Raw genomic sequence first — 25,876 nt, forward strand, 5'->3', positions numbered from 1 at the left:
TCTTAACCTGAAACTGTTCTTAACCTGAAGCACCACTTTAGCTAATGGGGCCTCCTGCTGCTGCCGCACCGCCGGAGCACGATTTCTGTTCTCATCCTGAAGCAAAGTTCTTAACCCAAGGTACTATTTCTGTGTTAGCGGAGTCTGAAAGCTGAAGCATATGTAACCCGAGGTACCACTGTACTGTTCACATGATGGCGCATCATGTGCAATATATTCCATAACAGTATAAATTGCCACCATTTCATATAATTTTCTGAGCTCAGCTACTGTGGCCTTCATTTTTGCGGCAGCATAGCAGGGCCTAGGGCTGGAATTTTAAGGGAAGGGGAAGCTAAGGGTGCATTGGGGAGGGCATTGTGACTCATTGTAAAATAACGAAAGCCTAAATAGGTCTGATACAAGTTACTAAATTGATTAATTCATTTTGGTTTTTTTTTATAAATATTTATTAAAGTTTTTAAATATAAATGCACAAATAATAAACAATCTTACTTCTATCACAGACATAATTTCATCACTTCTTTGGACTCCCTCGCGTCTCCCGCTCCCATTTACATCGTTAAAGGTTTTTTCCAAACAAATTATCAACTTGTTTACAATCTCATGTCCACTCATTCAAATATAATCTAGCACTTCTTCCAAAAAATTTTATATTTTCTTTAGTCTCACTTATCATCAAATTTCAAATCTAATTTAGTGGTGGCCAATTTTTTATAATCTAGCATCCTTCTTAACATTCAACCAAATTACAATGTTTTTGTAGATACTTCTTGAATTTCTCCCAGTCTTCCTCCATCTTCTCTTCTCCCAGGTCACGGATTCTGCCAGTCATCTCGGCCAGTTGCATATAGTCCATCAGTTGCATCTGCCACTCTTCCAGTGTGGGTAGATCTTGAGTTTTCCAGTTTTTTGCGATGAGTATCCTTGCTGCCGTTGTTGCATACATAAAGAATGTTCGGTCCTTCTTTAACACCTTCTGGCCGACAATACCCAGAAGGAAGGCCTCTGGTTTCTTAGTGAAGGTATACTTAAATACCTTTTTCAGCTCATTATATATCATTTCCCAGAAGACCTTCACCCTAGGGCATGTCCACCAGAGGTGAAAGAATGTTCCTTCATTTTCTTTACATTTCCAACATTTATTATCAGACGAATGGTATATTTTGGCAAGTTTAACTGGGGTCATGTACCATCTATATATCGTTTTCATTACATTTTCCTTCAGAGCATTACATGCGGTGAAATTCAGCCCAGTGGTCCACAACCTTTCCCAGTCCTCAAACATAATGTTATGCCCAATGTCCTGTGCCCATTTTATCATAGCCGATTTAACCATTTCGTCTTGTGTGTTCCATTTTAACAGCAAGTTATACATTCTAGATAGTACCTTGGTCTTTGGTTCTAACAATTCTGTTTCTAGCTTCGATTTCTCCACCTGGAACCCTAACTTTTTGTCATTTTTAAAAACTTCTTTAATCTGAGCATAATGTAACCAGTCTCGCACCTTATCCTTCATTTTCTCCAAACTCTGCAATTTCCAATTGTCTCCATCTTTTTCTAATATTTCCCAATATTTTGGCCATTTGGCCTCCATATTGGGTCTTTTTCGGGCCTTAGCCTCCAGAGGTGAAAGCCACCTTGGAGTTTTATTTTCCAATAAGTCTTTATATTTTGTCCAGACATTAAACACTGCTTTCCTGACAATATGATTCTTAAAGGCCTTATTGATCTTAACTTTGTCATACCATAAGTATGCATGCCAACCAAAAGCATTGTTAAAACCTTCCAGGTCCAGTACGTCAGTGTCTTCGAGAAGTAGCCAGTCTTTTAGCCAGCAGAAAGCTGCGGCTTCATAGTACAACTTTAAGTCTGGCAGGGCAAAGCCCCCTCTTTCTTTCGCAACTGTTAATATCTTAAACTTAATTCTGGGCTTTTTGCCCTGCCAGACAAATTTAGATATATCTTTCTGCCACTTCCGGAAGCACTCCGTTTTGTCCACAATCTGTAGTGTTTGAAACAAAAATAACATTTTTGGCAATACATTCATCTTAATAGCAGCAATTCGGCCTAACAAAGAAAGCTTCAATTTTGTCCAACTGTCCAAGTCTCTCTTAATTTCAGACCAACATTTTTCATAGTTATCCTTGAATAGACTCAGATTTTTTGCTGTTATGTTTACCCCTAGGTACTTTACCTTTTTAACCATAGTTAGTTCTGTTTCTCTCTGAAACCGTTCTGACTCTGTATCTGTCAAATTTTTTCCCAGCACCTTGGTTTTCTGTTTGTTTAATTTAAATCCCGCCACCCGACCAAAATCCTGAATCAGTTGTAATACTCTTTTCGTACTAGATTCTGGCTCCTGCAGGGTCAAAACTAGGTCATCTGCAAAAGCTTTAAGTTTATATTGTTTCGCTCCGACCTGAATCCCTTCCACCAGCCGGTCCCCTCTGATCATGTTCAAGAGCACCTCCAGAACCGAGATAAATAACAGAGGGGAGATCGGGCAGCCTTGTCGTGTTCCTTTTTCAATTTTGAACTCTTCTGTAACCACATTGGTCTGATAGAGACACATTGGTTACTCTTCTGTAACCACATAGGTCTGATACAAGTTACTAAATTGATTAATTCATTTTGACTTAGATTCTTAGTGCTGGGTGCCACAGTGTTCATCTAGGCTAGAGATAGGGAGCCTGTGGCCTTCCGATGTTGCGGGACAACAGCCTCCACCATTATATATTTATTTATTTACGGCTATTAGCCCATAAAATATGTACAAACAGCCTCCACCATTGCTTACCATTGGCCTTGCTTGTCAGGGCTAATGAGAGGGCTACAAGGTTCCCCTCATCCATGATCCAGACCCTACATCCTAAATGGATTTTTAAAAATTCTAAGTGGATTCTGAAAGGAGATCTTTATCACAGTTGGTATTGGGTTTGAATTGATTTTATGTATGTGCTGTTGCTATTTTAAACTCTATATTTTTTTTAAAAAATATTTTTATAATATGTAACTGTTTTAGATATGTTTTTATTATATTGGAAAAAGGCTTTGGGATGCCTCATGGGAAGTGATTTATAAACGAGATAGATAAATAAAAATAATTGTGATAACCATAATGATAGATTCTGGTGTAACCACTGATACCGTGAAAGAGGCCCTTGAAGTTCTACCATTATGAGAAACTCATTTTTCTTGGAATACTTGTGCTGTAGCTCTCATGCCCAGGCTGTTGTTGGCATGATGGACCCCAGAGGATAAGGCATCAGGTATCACATTACAAATGCCCTCAGCCCTCGTATTTATGGGGCCGCCTCTCCTGGTATGCCCCGCAGAGGACCTTAAGGTCCATGAATAACCATAGTTTAGAGGTCCCGGGCCCTAAGGAAGTCAGACTATCCACCACCAGGGCCAGGGCCTGTTCAGTGATGGCTCCGACCTGGTGGAATGCTCTGTCCCAGGAGACTAGCGCCCTTCAGGATTTAACCTCCTTCTGCTGGGCCTGTAAGACAGAGCTATTCCACCTGGCCTTTAATTTGAACTCAGCCTGGTCTTTTATTTCCCTTCTCTTCCCCCTCCCCCCTTTTTATGAAGATTGCCCACTCTGGGACCCCACAGCTAATTCTTCCCTGGCCTCCTCGCTGGCCCAAGTCAGTCTAATTTAGCCAGCTAGCCCTGGTGACCTATCTAATGTTTATTGGATGGATTTCCCTCAAATTGACTTTTGTACTTTGAATTTTATTGTTATTCATGCTTTTATACTGTATTTTATGCTGCTTTTTTGTTGTATTACGATTAAGTGTTTTAAATTTGTTGTTAGCCACCCTGAGCCCGGGTTTCTGAACCGGGAAGGGCGGGGTATAAATAAAATTATTATTATTATTATTATTATTATTATTATTATTATTATTATTATTAAATGACTTGATCCTTGCTGTTCTGCTTCCAACATCAAGTTGGGAAGGCAAATGGATAAGGGAGCATTTTTAAAATAATGGAATGGCCTTTTGTCTTCCTGGGATCTGTTAGCTCATGTGTACGTGCTGTTATGTTGCCTTACTTTTTTCATTGAGGTGTGTTAAGCCAGGGCTTCTGTTTGGTGGCTTCGCCTTGCTTTTAATTCATCCCCTCCAACTACTTAGCATCTTCCGTGTGGCTAGACACAGACTTCATAGGCAGTTTGCTGACATGGCTGTGATTTTCCAGCTAGTATGTTTCAATTACCTAGCAAAAAATATTTTGTAGGAGAAAGGACAGGCCCAGGAAAATGAAGGAAAGTACAGTGGTGCCTCGCAAGACGAAAATAATCCGTTCCGCGAGTCTCTTCGTCTAGTGGTTTTTTCGTCTTGCGAAACAAGCCCATTAACGCCTTAGCGGATTAGCGCTTTTAGCGGCTTAGCGGATAAGTGGCTTAGCGGCTTAGAAAAAGGGGGGGGGGAGTCGGAAAAACTTGCAAGACATTTTCGTCTTGCGAAGCAAGCCCATAGGGAAATTCGTCTTGCAAAGCGCCTCCAAAACGGAAAACCCTTTCGTCTAGCGGGTTTTCCGTCTTGCGAGGCATTCATCTTGCGGGGCACCACTGTATTGGGTTATGGGGGGGGGGAGACACCTGATAGATGAGAGAAACATAATAATGCAGCAAAACCCATTTTGTAATCAATTTTCTTACTTTGTGTGTATGTGACCGTATCTATATATCATGTATAGACAAAATTAACTAGATTGGTGGAATGGATCAACAATATTTCAATAGTATTTTTATTTATCTGTTATTGCCAAAGGTGTCTTGTAAAATGTGCATTTAGCAAAGTGACAAAATAAAATTTTAATGTAGAAGAATTGTCTGCTATAATTCCCCAGAGAGATTCTTGCCAGATTCATAGAGTTTTGTCTAGTATGATGGCGTCTTGCATGGCGCAGGTGGAGCTTAGACTCTGCCTGCTGTTCGAGAAGTTTATTTTACGTATTGTGAGGGGCAAGGCCTAGTATCAGTGAGATGGCATTACGTCTAGCAATGGCCAGATTTCCCATTTGAAAGCAAATAATGGGGCAAATTTTCCAAGATGCATGTTGACTTCTCCTTTTGGGCTGTAAAGAGTTTTAGGTTGCAACCCTAACCCCACTTACCTGGGAATAAACCTTATGGAATTCTGCAAAACGTACCTCTGAGTAGACATAGCTAGGATTTCAGTGTTACTCAGTAATTGGTATTGACTAAAAACATAAAATGAACAATTTGAACCTTGAGTGGGTTTGGGTTTTTTTAAAAAAATATATATCAATGGATAGGTAAGTAACAATGCAAATCTAGTACAGTGGTACCTTGGTTCTCAAACTTAATCAATTCGGGAAGTCTGTTCCAAAACCAAAGCGTTCGAAAACCAAGGCACGCTTTCCCATAGAAAGTAATGCAAAATGGATTGATCCGTTCCAGACTTTTAAAAACAATCCCTTAAACATCAATTTAACATGAATTTTACTATCTAACGAGACCATTGATCCATAAAATGAGAGCAATAAACAATGAACTGCAGTCATACAATTAATCAATCAGTAGCTGAACTGGTTTCCACAAAGTCACAAAAACAAAACAAAAAGAGCCTAAAACAGACCTCAGCTTAACACTCAAAACAGAAGTGTGGCACTCAAATTGGATATGTAACACTCAAAACGGAGCATGTTCGGCTTCCAAAAAAAGTTCGCAAACCGAAACACTTATGTCTGGGTTTGCAGTGTTTGAGTACCAAGGCGTTTGGGAACCAAGGTACCACTGTATTGGTTTTATTGTTGTTGTTTCATGTATGTCAATGGTATATCTTGGGGAGCAGCGTGGGAGTACATGACAGTGGCCGTATAAGGAAGCTCCTATCCAGAGTTTGATATCTTTAGCTTATCAACATATGGATATTTTCAGTGCCATGTTATCCTTACTATTTATAGCAGTTCAGTGAAACCTCTCATGTTTCTGCTCTGCTAGGATGAATTTAAGTTATAATCTTAAATAAAAAATTAACTTTCCTCTGTTCCCTCTTCTGTGCTTCTGTCCCTCTTCTTCTATATAGCTTTCAGTGTGCTAAAATCCTTTGTTGGATTTTTTAAAAGTACCTGGATATGGTTCTTGAAGAGGACAAGGGAGATTCTTTGTGCAGTGAAACCATGTGATGATATGCTTGACTGAGGCACACTAGGTAATTGTCAACCTGGGTGCAGCAAATGTTTTATAGGGCCCGCAAGTGTTGTTAACATTGTTCTTAGAGAGGAATGCTTTATTTGCTGAACATTAAGCTCGAGCATGTTTCTGCGCTGCTTATCTGTGCACTGGGGACCTTTGAGGAACTTAATTTCCATGTATTCCTGTGCAAATGGGCCTGATTCGCCCACCTCCCCGGCTGTTGTGTACATTGGAATGCAATTCATAATCCGCAGGGTTTTGCAATTCTCTGAATTTTTCAATGTAGTTCTCCATTAAAAAAACCCCAAGCATGTTTTTAAAATTTCTTTTTTCAGGTAAAGTATGTTTATAAATGTGTACATACATTGAGATAAAATATGTATTTCAAATGCCTCTCATGATGACTCACAAGCTGGGGGCCTTGCTGTGCATGGTGGAGGACTCAGAAGAGGTAAAGGTAGTTTCACTGGGCAGAAGCCAAGAAGGAGGATTCAGTCCTGCCTCCGATCCTCTGACTCAGAGATCTGTCTCCTACAGTAGTCTTATTTCCCCAGCCTTGCAGAAGTTATTGTTGTTGTTTAGTCATTTAGTTGTGTCCGACTCTTCGTGACCCCATGGGCCAGAGCACGCCAGGCACTCCTGTCTTCCACTGCCTCCCGCAGTTTAGTCAAACTCATGTTTGTAGCTTCGAGAACACTGTCCAACCATCTCGTCCTCTGTCGTCTCCTTCTCCTTGTTCCCTCCATCTTTCCCAACATCAGGGTCTTCTCTTTTCATGAGGTGGCCAAAGTATTGGAGCCTCAGCTTCACGATCTGACCTTCCAGTGAGCACTCAGGGCTGATTTCCTTCAGAATGGATAGGTTTGATCTTCTTGCAGTCCATGGGACTCTCAAGAGTCTCCTCCAGCACCATAATTCAAAAGCATCAATTCTTTGGCGATCAGCCTTCTTTATGGTCCAGCTCTCACTTCCATACATCACTACTGGGAAAACCATAGCTTTAACTATACGGGCCTTCGTTGGCAAGGTGATGTTTCTGCTTGCAGAAGTTAGAAGACTGCTAAATAAGTCAAGGGCCCTTTAGCCACCCAACCAGTTCCCCCAGGGAAGTGCAGCCTTCAGCACTCATTCTTATCTGTCCATATGAGGCCCCAGTTGGCTTGAGCTCCCCGCTGCAACTTCTTGTACCTACCTTAGAAGGGGAGAGCTTCAGGAGCTGTCCAAGGTCTGGTCTGCTGTCTGCTTTGACCCTACATGTGAGCTTTGTGACCTGGTGTGGAAGGTGGCATGGAGAACTGCTGAGAGGAAGAGGGTATTGGCAAAAATTATCTATTGTCAGCGCCTCCACTGGATGAAAGCCTCCCATCAGTGGCTGGACAGTGCTCTTAGTTTTCTGCTTACTACTTCTGAGTTCGAGTTTCAGAGTCTTTGCACTTGGAATACCCGGCTCAATGGATCACTTAAAATATCTTCTCGATGTGTGCCGGAGCTGAGGTTGCTGTGGAGACTATAACTTCTAATTATGGCTAATTAACCAGAACTGCTTACAGGAGCACCCTCAACCTGAAATCTAGTCACTTAATTGGCAGCTAAAAATAAATCGCTACACCTGCTTGTGCCAATCTGTATAACTAATGGTTATTTTCTGGGTTTGTTTGAAGTGCCTCACAGATATAAAAATCAGGATGCACAACGCAAATTGGTTATGTTGGTGGTTGTAAAAATAGTGTCAAATGAACCCTGTAAAGAAATGAAACAATATTGTGACTCATTGTAATGGTCTATCTGTCTGGCATGTAACTTAGACATGTCTGGGTGTAGACTGAGTGTTAGCAGGGGAGGGAAAGGCTCAGGGCAATTTTCCTTCTGAGTAAGGGTGGTGCTCAATGCTTGTCCTAGTAATGTAGCTTCATTATTTTCATTGTGTCTACTCTGAGTAGGACTGAGTTGAATACAACCCTGGCGCTCCCCTGTGGACCCCCAAAATTGGCTTGGGGGGATGGCGGGAGAGCGCACAGAATAGCACCCAGTGGGAGGAGAGTGGGGGTTGTCTTGCTTGGCAAAGTGAAAAGCTTGCACCAACAGAATGATTGACATGCACTATGGTGAATTCCTCCCTAGGAGTGGGATTCAGGTAAGTTGTATTCAAAGGAGACTTATTGAAATTGGTGAACGTGACTACTTTAGGCCCGTTAACTTTAGTGGGTGCTGCTCTGAATAAAAGCTGGTTGAATGTGTTTCTAAAAGGGACATTCTTAAGGTCTGATACATTTCTATATTTCTTATAAAATAAAACCTGGGTAATTGAAATGTTGGGCAGTATTAAAAGGTTTACTCACCAACTGAAATAGGAAGAAATTGAGCAATGCATCTTTGATATGAATAGACACTCTCCGCTGCCATATCTTTATTAATCTTAAAAAGGGAACGGTAAAGGACTCCTGAGAGTTAAGTCCAATCATGAACGACTGGGGTTATGGTGCTCATCTCGCTTTACTGGCCGAGGGAGCCGACGTTTGTCCACAGACAGTTTTTCCGGGTCATGTGGCCAGCATGACTAAGCCACTTCTGGCTAAATCAGAGCAGCGCACAGAAACACTGTTTACCTTCCCACTGGAGCGGTACCTATTTATCTACTTGCACTTTGACGTGCTTTCGAACTGCTAGGTTGGCAGCAGCTGGGACCAAACAACGGGAGCTCACCCCGTTGCGGGGCTTCGAACCGCTGATCTTCTGATCGGCAAGCCCAAGGCTCTGTGGTTTACACCACAGCGCCACCCGCGTCCCTTATTAATGTTAATCAGGTGTTAAATGAAACTTTAAACTTCACATTTATAATAAATGTAGGGCACTGTGAGTTAAATAATATTTCTTTTTCTCCACTGAAATAGAGTTGTTGTAACATTCAAATGCAGTAGCTTGGAATAGGAATATGTCCAGATCAGGCATAGGCAAACTCGACCCTCCAGATGTTTTGGGACTACAATTCCCATCATCCCTGACCACTGGTCCTGTTAGCTAGGGATGATGGAAGTTGTAGTCCCAAAGCATCTGGAGGGCTGAGTTTGCCTATGCCTGGTCCAGATCATAGTACTTCACTACATTGCATTACATTTCCTCAGGAAATTTTTCTTCAATGCACACATCTCTGTCTTCTGGTGCTTTGAAGTCTTGGGGGGGCCACATCACTGGTCTTTGGGCCCTGTGGGATGTGGTTTTCCAGGGCACTGGAGTCATCTGTAATTTTCAGGATCCATAAACAGCATTCCTTTGTGCCGAGGATGCTGTTATGAGCATGCTCAGCAGCATCCCAGATGCACAGAACCCTGGAACATACAGTTTCTGGAGTACTTGATATTCATACTAAGGAGTCAGATGCTCCAAAAAGTGCCAGTTTCCAGCGCCCATTTCTTTGGAATACAGTGGTACCTCGGGTTACAGACGCTTCAGGTTACAGACTCCGCTAACCCAGAAATAGTACCTTGGGTTAATAACTTTGCTTCAGGATGAGAACAGAAATCACGTAGCGGCAGCGGGAGGCCACATTAGCTAAAGTGGTACCTCAGGTTAAGAACAGTTTCAGGTTAAGAACAGACCTGCAGAACGAATTAAGTTCTTAACCTGAGGTACCACTGTATTGACTTTACAGCTCTCAAGGAATCACAGTTTGTGGGAGCGGGGGGAATGGACATTTCTCAGAGAGGCCTCTGGTGATACTTCCATTTCCACATCTCTGAGGAAATGGTAATGGAAGTGAGTTGAAGAAGGGTGCAGGGGCTTGTGAGCTTCCAATGGCTGAGATGAATCCTTCAGAATCTGTCATGTTCCGATTGCTGTCATCAGGTATTCCACAGGGTCCAGATTTTGGAATTTTGGGAATGTGTGTTGTTTGCTGAGACCAAAGCCAAGCTAAGGAAGTTAACATTGTTTTTTAAAACCAATGTTAATCACCTTATTATCACTGTTAATCACATTATTATTATGTAATAAATAATATGCTATCCTAAAGATCCCTGGCTAGGAAGTGTGATAGATCTGTTTGCAGCAGGTTAAGGGACTGCTGTGCTTAGATATAGATATAGATATAGATATAGATATAGATATAGATATAGATATAGATATAGATATAGATATAGATATAGATATAGATACAGATACAGATATAGATATATTCCAGATGTTATAACTAACATCAGGTTTGACTTGATATTTGAATGTTCAAAAGACGTATTCCTTCCAGTTTAAAAGAAAATGGAGGAGTGCGGTACCTCAGTGAACATGGCTGTCCTACAAGGCATCACCAGAAGCCATTTTAAGAATCATTGTTTCTGACACTTGGAGAACAAAAGAGACATAGGAACCGAAAACATCTTGCCATGCTTTTTATTAGAGTTAAAAAGGAATCATCCATATGCTTTTAGACTTAAAGCAGAAGATGAAATGCATAGCGTGAGCTTCCTTGAAAATTATTTGCAGGTGCTGGGAAGGAGCGAAGGCACTGAAAGGACTAAAGGGAAATGCTCTTCACACAAGAGGAGTGAAACACAAAAACCAAGCCCCATTAAGACATTTAAAAGCTTTACTTAGTCACCACTCAATTACCCCGCTGCCGCAAAGGAACAATTCCACTGAAATCACTGGCAGAAATGCTCGTGTTTAAAATTATTATTTTTAAAAGTGAAAACAGACAAAGGAAAGAACAGGGCATATTTTACAAGGCTGTCTGGGTAGCTTTGGTTGGAAACTCCAGTTTTTGTGTGTGTGTTTCCTTTTGTTTTGTAGTAAAGTTAATTATTCAGTGTACCATACATAAATACATAACCCAGCAGGGTTTCAGCGTGATTTAAATGCTTAATGTATCCTGTGAAGAACAAAACAAAGCATGTATACTGCTGTCATCTTTGACAGTTTGACATGAATTTTGCTGGTTACAGTGATGTTTTATATTATAAACATATGAAAGTACATATATATAGAATGTCATTGCTGGGTTGTTTCCCCCCGAATCCTAAATCCTTTGAATTCACAAATCATTTAAACAACTGAACACATGCCAAATTATATATTTTCTCTATATTTTGAGTTTGGTGATAGTAATACAAGTTTATATGTATGTGTGTGCAGAGGGTTTCTTATGAAAAGTCTGCCTTATTCTTGGAAGTATTTTAGTTTTTGAGGTACACCTAACATATATTTAAGGAATAGAAATCATGCAATATATATTTCACTGAATATATTTCACTGAGCAACTCTGTTTTTCAGCTATTACTTTCATCAGATGGATGAAAACAGAGCTTGTAGATAGTAGAGATTGTTTAAAGGGCACTTCATCTAACCTTTAGGGACTTCCCTGAGACACAAAATAAGCTTCGTCGACACAACACTGGCATTGTTTGCAGTGTATTGTGGAAATGGGTTGGTGGTGTTCTAGACCAAATGAAGATTTCTCACTCTTCTGAGAATTAAACTACTGATTTGCCTGCTCTGCTTCACTTACACTGGCTTTTGGTAGCCGTGCATTATTTTACTATTCATGCTTAGAGGCAAGATCATTAGAGCATCTTTTAATTTCTTTGATAGGGCATTCATGATGCTCTTGGAAGCTCATGAATATGTTGCCTTGGTTGAAAACATTGCATTATTGAAAGCTGTGTCTGCTTCGTTGGATCACAGCAGGCAGCAAGTTAATATGGTCAGGTGTCCTAATAAAACAAATCATATAAAACCCAATGGAAGTCTGTTGTTAATGTTGCTATTAATATACTGGTCTGTTTGCTACGTCAGATACATAGAAGTCCAGATTTCTATTGGAAATTTCCATATTAGTTCAGAATTGTAGGAATGCTAACAATACGGCTCATGTTGGGACTACTAAGGCAATATTAATAATACAAATTAATCTGCTTTGCATGCTGGAGAACACTCACCTCCTTTTTTCCTGAGGATAATGGAGTGTGCTAACCAGATCCTCTAATGAACATTCTATATAAATACATTTAAATTATAACAATAGCTGGTCAGTATATTACTGCATTATGTAAGGGTTTTTGTGTTTTTTCTGGTAGCCATTTAAATGAGCTGATTTTTTGTAAATATTAAAGCTTCTTATTTTCCTTCATTTATAGGCACTGGATGTTGACCGAACTGTTCTTTATAAAATGAAGAAATCCGTAAAAGCCATAAATATTTCTGGGCTTGGTATGTACAGTCTAACTACATTGCTAAAAACTAAGTATTTGAAAACTTGTCCTACTTATGCATTTGCTGGGAATATCTGTGAAAGTGTTATAGGCGTGTTTGGTGCAGACTTAATGCTGATTCCCCATGAACCCTGGTTTGTCAACCAGAAGCTCATGAATAAGCACTTTATGTTGCCTCTTTCTTGAGTGCTTTCCATTCCTAGAGTTAACCATGGTTCTTTGTTTACGTACGCACTGATGCAAGTTATGCTTGATAAAATCCAATGGGGTTGAAAATGGAAATTTTGAATTGGTACACAAGTAATATAGAATCATAGTAGATACTGGGAAGTAAGAGTGAAATAGTCCTGGAAAGAGGAGGGGAGAGGGAGTGGCCTTGTTAGAACATAACTCTAAACTGTGATTTAATGTTAGATGAATGAGCCTTGGGCTTGAATGCTCCCCGCTCCTCTACTGGTGATTCGATGCTTTATCCTGTGTTTCTAATTAACCACAACACTGTGCCCAAAGTTGGACAAACTGTTGCTAGTCTTAACTGTGGTTGGGTATATCAATTATCATAGATTAGCATAATGTCCAAACCGTGATAATGTGTGTTCATAAAGTTGGGTTCCATTTTGCAGATAACAGTTTGCCAGGAGTGTTGGGCCATTGTGAAGACATTTGTAGACAATAATTCTGCACCACAGCCAACAAGTTTAGTCATGGTTTTGCAAAGACCTCAAACTTAGTTTTATGGGTTTCACTAATAGAGCATTGTATTTCTCCTGACTTGAAAGTAACTTTCCAGAAACAATCAAACGTCTTCTTACGTCTGCCTCCGCTTGCGTCCACTTCGCCCAACATCCATGGCAAACCCAGAAGTAACCGGCGGGTTTGCTGCCGCTCGCGCATGCACAGAAGTGGCGATCGCCGTTTACACATGCGCAGAAGCGGGCAATCGCCACCTGCGCACAACGGCGCCTCTCCCAGCGACCCGTTTTGACCTCCGGACAGACCTCCGGAATGGATTATGGTCGCAGGTAGAGGTTCCACTGTAATGTGTTAAGCCATCTAAGTGCAGTACTGTAGCCTGGTGATCTGTATGCAGGTTTCAAGTGATGCTTATGGTAATTCCTACACTAGCTGTAACTGCCAGGTAGTTGGTTATTTGGCCAGTCAAATGCCATCAAATTATGGCCAAGTCTTTAAAAAATATTAACTTTGTTAAAACAAAAAAGAGACTTTAGACATCTATAACAACAAATGTAAATAATTGCTATAAGTTAGGCATTGATTGATTGATTGATCACTTGATACAAAGTTACTAATATATATGAGGGACACGGGTGGCACTGTGGTCTAAACCACTGAGCCTCTTGGGCTTGCCGATCCGAAGCTCAGCGGTTTGAATCCCCGCGACAGAATGAGCTCCCTTTGCTCTGTCCCAGCTCCTGCCAACCTAGCAGTTTGAAAGCGTGCTCAATATCAATTCATTTTCCTTCTGAGTGTTGAGGTAAAGATTTCTGCAAGGCTTATGTTTCTCTTTTGGAGATCTTTGCAGCTTAGACCAAGCGGGCCTGTAAGAGATTTACAGCTATGTAGCTAGCTAGATTGTCCCTGGGTAGTGTTGGGTTAGCAGGCAAGAAGTCCTCATTGCTAGCAAATGAAACCACAACAAAAATTTGAAAGGTAAGCTGCTTCCAAGACGGTGGCAATCTTGGCCTCATTGAGTTACAGAATTATAGGCCTGGTTTGTACATCATGGTGACCCAAATTATGGGTTATCAGGACTGCTCAGTCATGCAGGTTCCTGGAGAGGAGCTCACAGATCCTTTGCTCCTCCCGCTCTTCTTACTTCTGTGCCAAGGTTTGTTCATGGATACAGCTTGCGGTTAGCGAGGAGGGAGTTTAACCACAAGCTCTGGTTTGGATGACACGCTGAGCCAAACCTTGGCCTAGCTCATCGGAAAGGAAAAAAGACTTGACAATGAACAAAGCAGCTCTGAGCTCCTCTCCAGGGGCCTTGCAAGCTCACAAGCTATAGTTTGGCTTACTACGCTGTGTGAACAAGGCCATAAAGTTGAAAGGGATCTCAAAAGTCAGATAGCCTTACTCCTTAAAGGAAATCCACTGCTACAGCATATCCAATAAGTGACAATCCAATTGACAATTGGCAGATAATATGATAACTCTCAGTTGACCAGTGTGACAACCCTAAAATATAGAGTAAAATATTTGTAGCTCGTGGTAGAGCACATGCTTGCATTCAGAAGATCCCAGGTTTGGTCTTTTGCATCCGACACCAGAACTGCACATTGCTAGAGTAGTTCTCAAACTGTGGGGCATGCTTGCTGGCAAAGGAGACTGCAATGTTTCAGAGGTGGGAATACCTTGCAGCAAACAGAGCCTGAGGCACTGTTCCCATGGGTTTAGCACTGCAGCCCCCCAAAGTGCTATACCAGTCAAGGGAGCTTTGGCCGCAACAGCTCCTTCCTAACCTTTGCAAATGTGGGTAAAACATTGTGCACACTTAGGTTAGAGGGACAGTGTTGGAAAGGACGATTGCCTCTCTAGGCTGGCTTACTTTTATATCTTTGAGTGTTTGGAATTTTCTGTTCACTTTTCCTGTATGTTATCTGTTTACTATGTTCTGCATCTGTTTACTTTTGTAAGAGCTGTTTTGATACTTTGGACCCTGATTCATACACTTTGTATGTGCACTTTGTATATACCTATACATGCAGTGTTGTTCATTTTGCTGCAGAGCGATAGTTCCCCATTGAAATGAAATGCTTTTCCTGGCAGGACATAGGTTTTCAGAAACATGTAGCTAAGTAATTGTTAATTAATTAGCCAGTTTTTGTTAGATTTTTTAATGTATAAGACATAGGTTATTGTTATTAAATTATTAAGCTATTTGGTTTGCAAGGATCTAAGGAATAGAGGGGTTTTTGTTTGCATTTCATGACACCTTGATGACCTTTACCTCCATTTTTAAGATCTTTTTTTATCTATTATGCATTGTTGACTTATCTATTGGGTTGCTTTGAAACTTAACAAATGTTTAAAATATAAATACAAAATTGAAAGTGTTCAAATGCAACTATTTTCCAACTGCAGGGGCTATTTTACATTAGTGGAGACCCTATTGCAGCTATTGAAATTAACATAATCTTTGTTCTCTTTGAAGCTCATGTAGAGAATGAAGAACAGTACACTCAAGCACTGGAGAAATTTGGAGGAAACTGTGTCTGCAGGGATGATCCAGATTTAGGAACAGCATTTCTAAAATTTGCAGTATTTACAAAGGAGTTGACGGCGCTCTTCAAAAACTTGGTATGAAATAATTTGGCCCTCCCCCAAACTATTATTATATGTAGACTTGGAACTGAATGGTGTAGCTTTAGCTTTTAACCAGAATAAATTAATCTTTAATACTTGATCTCATACAAAGTCCAAAGCTTTGATAGACATTAAGCTTAGCTACTCTTCAAATTTTGCAATAACCTTCCAGTGGCATCTGAGGAAGTGCAGTAGAATATACTTTGACTTAGTGGTGTGTGTTTTTTTTTAAAAGAAAACCAAATAGCTGTGTCTGAAGCTTAGCTAACAGAGCTTTAATTTGGAAATGTGAATGTCTATAGAGTTGAAATCTGATTACTGTGGGGAAATGTTTCATGTGTGCATGCAGTGGATATTGTAAATGGTTGTAAAGACAACTTTGTTATCTAGCCGTCTCAAGGAGAGACTTCCAGCCTCTTTTATAATTGGTTTCTTTTTAAACCCTTAATAACACTAATTGCTATCCTCTGACTGAACCGAACCCTCTCCTGGGGGCTGGGAATGAAAAATGGGGGAAGAGGATGAGTCATTTTGACCTGGTCTCCACATTACATCGCAGTATGATTGTGTTGAATGGCACTGATAGTGTTTGTTCGGATGTTGGAAGAAGATACTTTAAAAAAGGACAGCTGTGCCACTCACAAGCCCTTTCCAGTATTACAGCACTTATGTAATATTTAGTGCCTCAAGAGTAGCAAGGCGTTTTTGTGTGAGTTGCTCTGTCAACTTCTCAGTTGTCCAATTGTTGAAAAAAAAAAATTTTCTCAGTAACATCCCACTCTACATATAAGCAGCACACCTATCTTTAATGCCAATGTGGTATCCCTGCACAGCTGGGAGTACTGTGGCAATGCACTGGCAAGTATATCCTATCCTAAGTACCATAGTTTTCCATGTACAGTGGTATCTCCAGTTGCAGATGGGATCAGTTCCTGAGCTCCGGTCAGATCCCAAGGTTTCCACAACCAGAGGGACTGCTGCTGTGTACGCATGCATGGTGGTAGAGTGCTTCTGTGCATGTGCAGAAGCGGTCTACTGCTTCTGCGCATGTGCACAGGGCAAAAACCCGGAAATATACTTCCGGGTTTGCCGCTTACGTATCCGGAAGTTTACGTAGCCGGAGGGATACATAACTGGAGGTACAACTGTATAAGATGATTTTTTTCATTATAAATAAATGTAAAAAATTGGGGGTCGTCTTATACACGGATAGTGTAGAGGGGGGACAGGCGATTGGTGGCATCTGCGAGCTAGACAAGAATGAGTGTCTGTGTGTCTCTTTTATAGATACAGTGGTACCTCAGGTTACATACGCTTCAGCTTACAGACTCCGCTAACCCAGAAATAGTACCTCGGGTTAAGAACTTTGCTTCAGGATGAGAACAGAAATCATGCTCTGGCGGTGCAGTGGCAGTGGGAGGCCCCATTAGCTAAAGTGGTGCTTCAGGTTAAGAGTAGTTTCAGGTTAAGATTGGACCTATGGAACGAATTAAGTAATTAACCCGAGGTACCACTGTAATTCCAAAAAATAGGGGGTCGTCATATACATGGGGGCATGTTATACATGGAAAAATACGGTACTTGTTTCCTAGACTCACATAAGATTCCAGATGATGGCAGCATCCAGAGAAAAACCTATGCATTGAAGGGCCATTAACGATACCTAATCACTGACCGATTGAGCATAATCCTAAAACAGTAACCAAGAAGGGCAAGGCAGTAGGAGTGAGTGCAGCGTCACTAACCTTAAATGAAGTTCATATCAGATGGAAACAGTTAACGTGTTGTGCTGCAGATGTCAAATATTAGCAGACATGTGGCAAGGGGTACACAGCGTGTGGACAGATTTAGGAGTGTTTGGGTTGAAATAATGCCAATAAAACCAGTGGGTTGTGGGTTTTTTTAAAGCTTACTATAAAACACCACAGAGACTGGGTTTATAAGGACAAATGTCAATATCCCTTTTCCCCCATACACTTATTTTCTCCAAATGCACCTTTCCCTCCATCACCTTTGTGATTGATTCCCTTTGTAATAATTAGCCTGCAGTCCTCTGTGAAATAGGCTCTGTTGAGCATTGGGTTGGTTAGATTAAAAAAAAACCTAACACCTTAGTTTTGAAATTCCACAATTTAAAACCATTTACTAGAGCTCCTAGCTTTTACTGTTTTTACAAGCCTTCTTGCTAAACTCTTGTTTTCAAAAACACTTGTTATGTTTTAGTTTCCACTCATGAAAATGAAATTTCAAATAGAGTCATATTGTGTGTGTGTGTGTGTGTGTGTGTTTAATCAACTTGAAAATTAATACATTGTGTCTTTCTTCCTTTTTTTCATAAGAGCTCACTTCTGTGTTGTGTGTATAATATTTCCAAGCACTTTGTGAAACCCCTTTTATTGTTTGCCTTGATATCAGTATGTGGAGGAGCACTTTCCAGAAAAAAGTAATTAAACACTTTCCTTGGCAGAGCACAGTATTATTCCTTGCCAAAGCTTCTGTCATTCATTTGGCACTGATCACTGATTACACTTGTGTAAACTGCCTCCAACTTTCTCTAGGACAATTGTATGGTGACAGTCTCAGGTAACTTTGGTTAGTTTGTCTTTGGAAGACTGTATGGACAAGTTTAGTTAATGCTGATAGCATACCCCTCAACCATCTTGTCATACTTACATCCATTGTGGTTAAAGATCTATTCATATGTGCACCATATGAAGGGACTTTCAGTGTAGCAGTATGTGTTGGAATACTGCAGCCAACTCACTGGAGCTCATCTATATATTGTTAAACCCCAGTTTAGTGTTACGTGTTAATGCAGCCGTTGACCTAGTTGGCATGTAATTCTAACCTTGGCTTAGCAGGAACATGCAATTGTGCTGGCTCCCAAAGAAGAGATCATGGCTGCTTCACTCTGAACCTGAGTTGGTAGTTGGTTTTGCTCCTCTTTGGGAGCTCATACGCTTAGGCATTCACACTAAACCATGGTTTGGTTTCGACATTGACCATGGTTTGGTCTAGTGTTACACATGAACTGATCCATGGCCTTGTGCCTCACCTGAAATGGCTCCTTGATTATGTGGCGATAGAAAAAAGCTTTGGGAAGGCCTGTTTTTCTTTTGGATTGTTTCTTGCTAAAGCCAACACCAATTATTTTTGTATTCTAATGGTCTCTTTAGGTTTGAGCTTCCCTTCTTGACACTAGCGTTAGATTGAATTGTTATTGTCAGGGAACTGACATCAGAGCGAGAGGCGGAGGCAGGGCTCCAGAGCGATGCCGGAGAGGGGACCAGCAGGGGGGAAGGAATTCAGCGTAACCCCAGTAGAGAAGAGAGGGAGATGGAGGAATTGGAGACAGGGCTCCAAGACCCTTCACCCGAAACTAGTGGAGAGAGCGCTGGCACGCCCCTGCCTTCCCCTTACTTGCGCAGACGAGTTCCGCGCAGGGAACATAGGAGGAGACTTGGCGTCAAACAGCTTTTATGCTGGAAGAGGTTCAAGAAACGCCCACTGACGGATTCTGCAAGTGACTAACAGGTCACGGAGGGCGAGCTGTGAGCCTAAGCATGGTTGGGCAAGCAATCTAACTAAACCGAAGGCAATTTATGCACAAGTAACCCCCTTACAACCATTACAGTTATTTATTGCTGGCATATGTTAATTCGCTTTATTCTGTAGTCTACAGTTGCTTAGACACCTGTTTCAAAACCTTTATTTCCTCTGTGCTTTTATCATTATAGGGAAAGCAGTTTGTTAAGTAGAGAATGATCACAGACCACTACAGAGTGCATCAGGTGAATTAGTGATTAAAAAAAAATACAGAAAGCCACACTTATAGGTCTGGATCTGTAATTTTGATCACATACATATACAGTATAATGCTCCATCTGTTGCCAGCATGCCTGCCCTGTTATTTGGATGAAGTTAAAATTTAACGCAATAGCAAGAGAAAACAACCACACCTTGTGCACTGTGAGCTAGTAATCATGAAATAAGGCTGCCTGCAAACTTCTAAGAAGGGAACCTGCCATTATTTTTTCCATTTCCTCAAATGTGGAAACTAGAGTCCTGCACCTCTTAGGGACCAAAGCACAGGAAGAGGCACCATGAGGTCTCCCCAAGGAATCGGTGCCTGCTCAAGAAAGCTATCTCTGCTATGTTTTCATAATGATACGTTATGTGCACTCACACTGTTCTCTCTTTGACTCGCTGCTCCCCAAGGTTTGGACGCTCCTAGATCTGTCTGGCAAAGTAAGGCTACTGAGCCTAAGAGCGAACATGTTTTAAAACTATTGCAATTCTCGTTGTAGATCCAGAACATGAACAACATCATCACTTTTCCACTGGACAGTTTGCTGAAAGGAGATCTAAAAGGAGTGAAAGGGGTATGTTGTATATATCTATATATTTTACCAATACAGTGGTACCTTGGTTTACAACCATAATCCATTCCGGAGGTTCGTTTGTAAACCAAAACAGGTTGTAACCCAAGGCGCACTTTCGCCAATGGGGCCTCCTAAAGAAATTTGTTCATAATCCAGAAAAAAATGGGTTGTAATCAAAAAAAGGTTTGCAAACTGGGACACGTACTTCCGGGTTTGACGTGTTTGTAATCCAAAACGTATGCAAACCAGACTGTTAGCAAACCAAGGTACCACTGTATATTATGTTGTTGTTCTTGTCAGCATAAGCACATTTCAGCTGGAGAACCACCCACTACAACCCGTCATATCCATAGTATTAGATATAGTATTTTAATTAAATTTGCTTTGCTTTGCATTGTTTTTGTTTTTTTGAGCTAGTACTTCTACGTGTTGAGTATCTAAAACAATGAATATTCTGCTTCCCTGGTGTTAAGAAGTATGGCTCCCAGGCAGATGGGAGCCCTGACAATTTCTTATTTAATATCCATATAGTAAACACCATAATCACATTCGAACGCAAATGAAGAATTCGCTTATTGACTTTTGCAAAATGCTTGAAAATACATCATATATTATAGGGCATTGAAAGAAAACAGTGCTGGGGATGCTTGCAAGTGACCATAAAACAATGATTATGTCGTTTTAAAGATTTATTAGCCATTTAAAAACATGCGCACTACTTAGCAAAGACCCCCTCTCTGCTGTGACAGGAAAATTATATTTATGTTTTGGCTAGCATGAGTTAACAGGCACCAAGGGCCTGTTTCGATGCTATTTCCCACCCAGAATTCTCCTTTGGGAGATATTGTGAGGGGCAGGGTTGGACTTGTTCACTCTGTCCCATGCACCTCTCAGACACTCACTTTAAACAGAACTTAACCTTTCACAGTTATCAAAGTATCCATGTTTAAATGACCTCACAATTTCCCAGTTTGGTTGTTCATTTCCCTTCCTCAGTAAACGGAAAGGAGAACAGTGTAGAATGCTTGTCAGCTTAAGGTCTGCCTCCAGTGTTCCCCTCAGGGAGAATCCTGGAAGCAAAAAACAAACAAAAACAAAACGCTGACAGGCTTTGTGGCTTAGCTTAGCTGTGCAGTCAGCTGCAGCAGGGTCTGAGTTTGACTCAGGTAAGTGGAATCTGAGGGGCCACAGGCAGTGGATGTGGTTACAGGTAAGCTGGAAGTGTGGAGGTAATGTGGTCTGCATTGCTATTTAAGTGGCAAACAGGATACGGAACATGCAAAGGTTTTGTGTACCACTGAAATAAGAATGAGTCGTTCTGCTACATATATTATATAAAAGTACCATCTTTGGGGGGCAAGGAGCCTCAACACTGTGGCTTTAGGCAAGAAAGGCATTTCCATGGGGGAAGGGGATCAAAAGAGTGGAGCAAGGAAGATAGAGCCAAATATTCAAGTCTCTCTCTCTCTCAATTATTTTTTCTGCTTGAGCTACTTTTGTCATTGGCCAACAGACGAGATGGAGTGAAAAGACTCCAGGGAGTGTCTACAAGATAGGAAATAGCATATAAATGGAGTGGAGATTCACAGCTGCTTTGCTCCTTCAGACCTGGCTATCTCTCAGATACTTTGAGTTACCCAAAGTTCACGTTGGTGTTGAGCAGGTGCTTGGGTCAGTGTACTGATCTTTGCTCCCACAGAAATCAAAGGAGGGTGTATGTTGGACTTCCTGTTGTTTAATCTCCCACTGAATAGACATCATTAGAAGCTTAGAGAATGAATCAAAACCCGTGGGTGTTCAAAGGGTGACAAAGGTGTTCTGACTGCAAAAATAAATAAATACTGGTTTGGGTGATTTGAAGGATGCTTCAGAATGAACCTTTTAAAAATGTTTGTTTTTTGCAGGATCTCAAGAAACCTTTTGATAAAGCGTGGAAAGACTATGAAACAAAAGTGTATGTATTTTCTTTCTATCAAGTAGCCAGTAATTTGGATTTGTTGCTAAATAGCTCCCTCCCCCGCAATGTACATTTGTTCAGAAGGAAGAGCCACTTCGTTCACCGCACTCAGGACTGGGTAGAGTTGCAACCCAAGTTTTTAATTCATGAAGGATTTAGGTCAGTGCAGTTCCAGTTTAGCTACCTGAGGCTGATCCAGTCATGTGTGTGTTTATTACTTAATGGCTTGAAGCTGAATTGGTTAGGTGGTTTAGTTGAAAGGTGTGTTGTGCAGGTGGTGAGGCAAGCTGATATAAAAAATTACGTCAGTGCTTGAGCCGCAGCACCTGACATCTGCAAACCATCATTTGATGATGCAGTATTTGAGTGGCAAACATATCTCAGTCCCCTTGAAATCAGTGGGACTTTATATACTTTCTAGTTGTTGATTATCACTTTCTTTCTAAGAGTTTTTTAAAAAAAATTAATTAGTTGAAAACATATGTGTGCTAATACCTTACCAGAAGTACTTAGAATGCTCTTTATATGTGCTTGCATTGGTTTTGTATGATTTATACTAGTTTCCTGTTCATGAGCTCTCAATACCAGATTCCTAAACTGCTATTTTGAGAGGTTAGCACTGGCTGAGAAACGGGAGGACACCAGAATAGAAAATGAGGAAATCTCAAAGGTGCACAGGAATCTCTTCGTTTATTAAGGCCCAGGGCATTTTGAGTCAAGGAACTTCCTCAGGAGCAATTAAGAAACAAATACTATCTCATGTAAAAACCATTTTGAATATGCCCGTGTCTTTTAACATAGGGACGCGTTATGTTCCTTTTTAACAATTACGCATGACTGTTTCAAAAGAATACGTAATCTGGCAAAGTCTTTAGCACAGGAACAGTAAATACCCTCATTGTATGAACCTGTTGGTGCACAATGCTGAAAATTTGCTTTGCAACTCAGAATCTTATTACTGTGCAGTGTAGTGGGCCTTTCAGTGATAAATTGAGTGTGTCAGGAAAGATTAGTTTCCTTCAACGTGTGTAGCAGGTGAAGGGAGAGAAATCCTGCTGGTTTAGCTTCATGTTGCAGCAACACTTTTGTTGGCATCCATCTTTCTCAAGAGGCAGTGCAGTGCACCTCCAGGGGTGAAGTCAAACTACTTTGTTGGTAGCACTGAGTTGACCTTCCTGGGGCGCAAGCCTGGGCAGTGTGTTTGGAGGTCCTGAGGTGCCTAGACAAATAAAACCCCACAAACCTCTCTTGGCCTTGCTGATGTGGTTCAAAGGTATTCAGAGCAATATGTTTGGCTGCAGGAGTGGCCAGAAGGAGGCGTGCAAGGCACCATCGAACCATCCTAGGCACTCCACTCTGGATTTGTGTAGGGTTTACTCCTCAGCCTTTCTTCTCCCAAAGATATCCTGCAAGGCAACAGAGGTTTAGGATCAGAGTTACATGGGCAACCTTCCCAGGTTGACGAGCCCCATCTGCCCCGGCACAGGAAACCAATTTTGTATTTAATACTCCTTTTCTAAAAATAAGAGAAGTAGAGTTTTAAGGGGACAGTCAAAGGGTGGAAAAGGGTCTAGCAGACCAGTAGTCACTGTAGACAAGAGCGGCAGGACGAATACACAGCCATGCAGGGCATGAAAGCTCCATCCTTTGGCCACTGGAAGCCATTGTTAAATTTTCTACCATGTCCAAGGCTTCTCCAGAGTTTGTCTGCTTGTTGCCAAATTTACCTCTGTGTTCAAGGAAGTGAAATCTGTTTGTTTATTTAATATATATTTGAGGCTGCCTTTTTGGTAGCTTCCAACATACAAAAAATGCAGTGATCACATAAATGAGACCATAGAACAATGGTGAGGTTGACAGTAGAATAGCTGTGTTGATAACACAACGCCTAGCAGAATAGCAATAACATCAGTAAAAATGGTCAACAACTATTTCAACACCAAAGCAAACCAGCAGCACATTAGTATCCCTTCCCCATCCCCCCCCAAAATGAAAGTTGAGGTTTTGGGGCTGAAAGATGACGTGCCCAGTACCAGCTCCTTCATTTGAACGGTGTTGTTATTGCAAATCCATGAAATACTTTAAGACACTCTTCTATAATGTTTTCTCTTGAGAGAGCTTCCCTACTCCCTTCCACCATGTTCTGTGAATCAGAAGTCCTAAGAAAAAAAGCTTTTTAGGCTACCGGAGACCTTTGGATGAGATGGCCCTGTCTCCCTCCAGCAATATTCACACCATTTTGCACAACGTCTGATGTGGGGTTTTTATTTAAAAGCCTGGTGTGCTTCCCACTCTCCATGCAGTACTGCAGTGCATGTTTCCTTGAAAGCTCACAAACAAAAAGCTCCCCTTCTGCCTGCAGCAAGGCTGCCATCACTTTTTATTATACGCGGATGAAATACCAGCCTCTTGGTGATGCGTTTGTGATCGCACTAAAGGAAAAGCTACTTCTGACAATGCCTCGAAGTGGTTGTTGAAACAGTACTATTCAATACTTTATGATAAAAGTGCCAGTAATTAACTGTGGGCCTATGAGTAGGTCTGGCTGGGTTTAAAAGCTGAGCACTCGCTTTGCCTTTGTTCTGCTAGACTGTCCTTTATAAGATTGAACATTAACAGCATGGTATGCAGACAAAGCATATACAGTAGAAGAAAATAATTTGCACTCTCAGCAGACAGGAGGGAGCTGTAAACTCAGAGCACGTGTTTTGCATGCAAAAATGCCATGCCCAGTCTTTGGCATCTTCTGGAAGGACTGAGAAATGCCCTCGTCTGTAGCTCTAGAGAGCCTCCTAGTCAGTATAGACAACAAGTGAGCTAGCTGGACCAGCTGGCTGATTCTGCAGAGGGCAGCTTCCTACATTTCTATGGCTTCCCAAGCTAGCGTGTGCCTTCTCACTAAAACTTGATATTGTGACAAACTGCCTCTTCTGTGCTTCAGATGCCAATTATGTACCAGAATTCTTGAAGAAGACCCTGGTTTGCTGTGACATCTGCTGCTTAAGCATTATAAGAGACACTACAATAAGCTTTCAGAATACATTGGAACCTTGATTCTCAAACTTAATTCGTTCTGGAAGTCTGTTCGACTCCCGAAACCATTTGAAAACCAAGGCACGGCTTCCGATTGGCTGCAGGTGCTTCCTGCACTCAAGCGGAAGCTGTGTCGGATGTCCAGCTTCCGAAAAATGTTCAAAAAACGGAACACTTACGTCCGGGTTTTTGGCATTCGGGAGCCGATTTGTTCAACAACTAAGCCGTTCGAGAACCAAGGGATGACTGTATGGAGTTATGATATTTCCTTTTGAAATCCTTTCCCTGCTTCTTTTCACCATGTTCTGTAAATCCGAATCAGAAAGCTTTTTAGGCTGACCGAGGCCTTTAAGTTAAATGACTCTTTCTCCCTCCAGCAATATCCCAGCTCTTTTGTGGAACTTTTGCAGCACAAAAGCCTTTAAAACAAACAGACAAAAAAGCCCCTCTCCTGCCTGCAGCAAGGATACCGTCACTTCCTTTTTCATGGATCTGAGTTATGTTGCCAGAAAGAAAAAAATTGCTGTGCTCAGAGGCAACTCTTGGAAAGTACCTTGTGTTAGAGGACTATAGTAAACGTGCCCGTGTTAAACATATAACGAACATCATTTGAACAATAAATTATTCTGTAAGGAGCTGGTTTGTTTGTTTTTTTACATAGCTGCTGTGTACTCCTTCCAATAATTCAGTTTCCAGAGAGAGAGAAGGAGAAAGATAATACTTGGGTTTCTGTGCTGCCTGTGTAAGATTGGCTCCAGACATCCTCTTTAACAGAAATTATATAAATTGATGATTAGTTTGCCCA

At 41.2% G+C, this 25,876-nt stretch overlaps 1 protein-coding gene across 5 annotated transcripts in view; it reads left to right on the top strand.

Annotated features, from left to right (window-relative positions):
• Positions 1–25,876, top strand: part of ASAP2 (ArfGAP with SH3 domain, ankyrin repeat and PH domain 2) — a 94,587-nt gene that overhangs the window by 19,395 nt on the left and 49,316 nt on the right. For 4 of the 5 annotated variants that reach the window (XM_081856900.1, XM_081856901.1, XM_081856897.1 and 1 more), the window contains exons 2-5: positions 12,301–12,373; positions 15,548–15,693; positions 20,007–20,081; positions 21,986–22,035. In XM_081856900.1, the coding sequence (XP_081713026.1) occupies positions 12,301–12,373; positions 15,548–15,693; positions 20,007–20,081; positions 21,986–22,035 (344 nt within the window). Of the gene's footprint in view, positions 1–6,169; positions 6,192–12,300; positions 12,374–15,547; positions 15,694–20,006; positions 20,082–21,985; positions 22,036–25,876 lie in introns of those variants that run through there. The other variant, XM_081856899.1, reaches the window with a different exon arrangement.

This window comes from Podarcis erhardii (genome assembly GCF_964252035.2).
Source record: "Podarcis erhardii genome assembly, chromosome: 3".
In the NCBI taxonomy this organism is placed as follows: domain Eukaryota; kingdom Metazoa; phylum Chordata; class Lepidosauria; order Squamata; family Lacertidae; genus Podarcis; species Podarcis erhardii.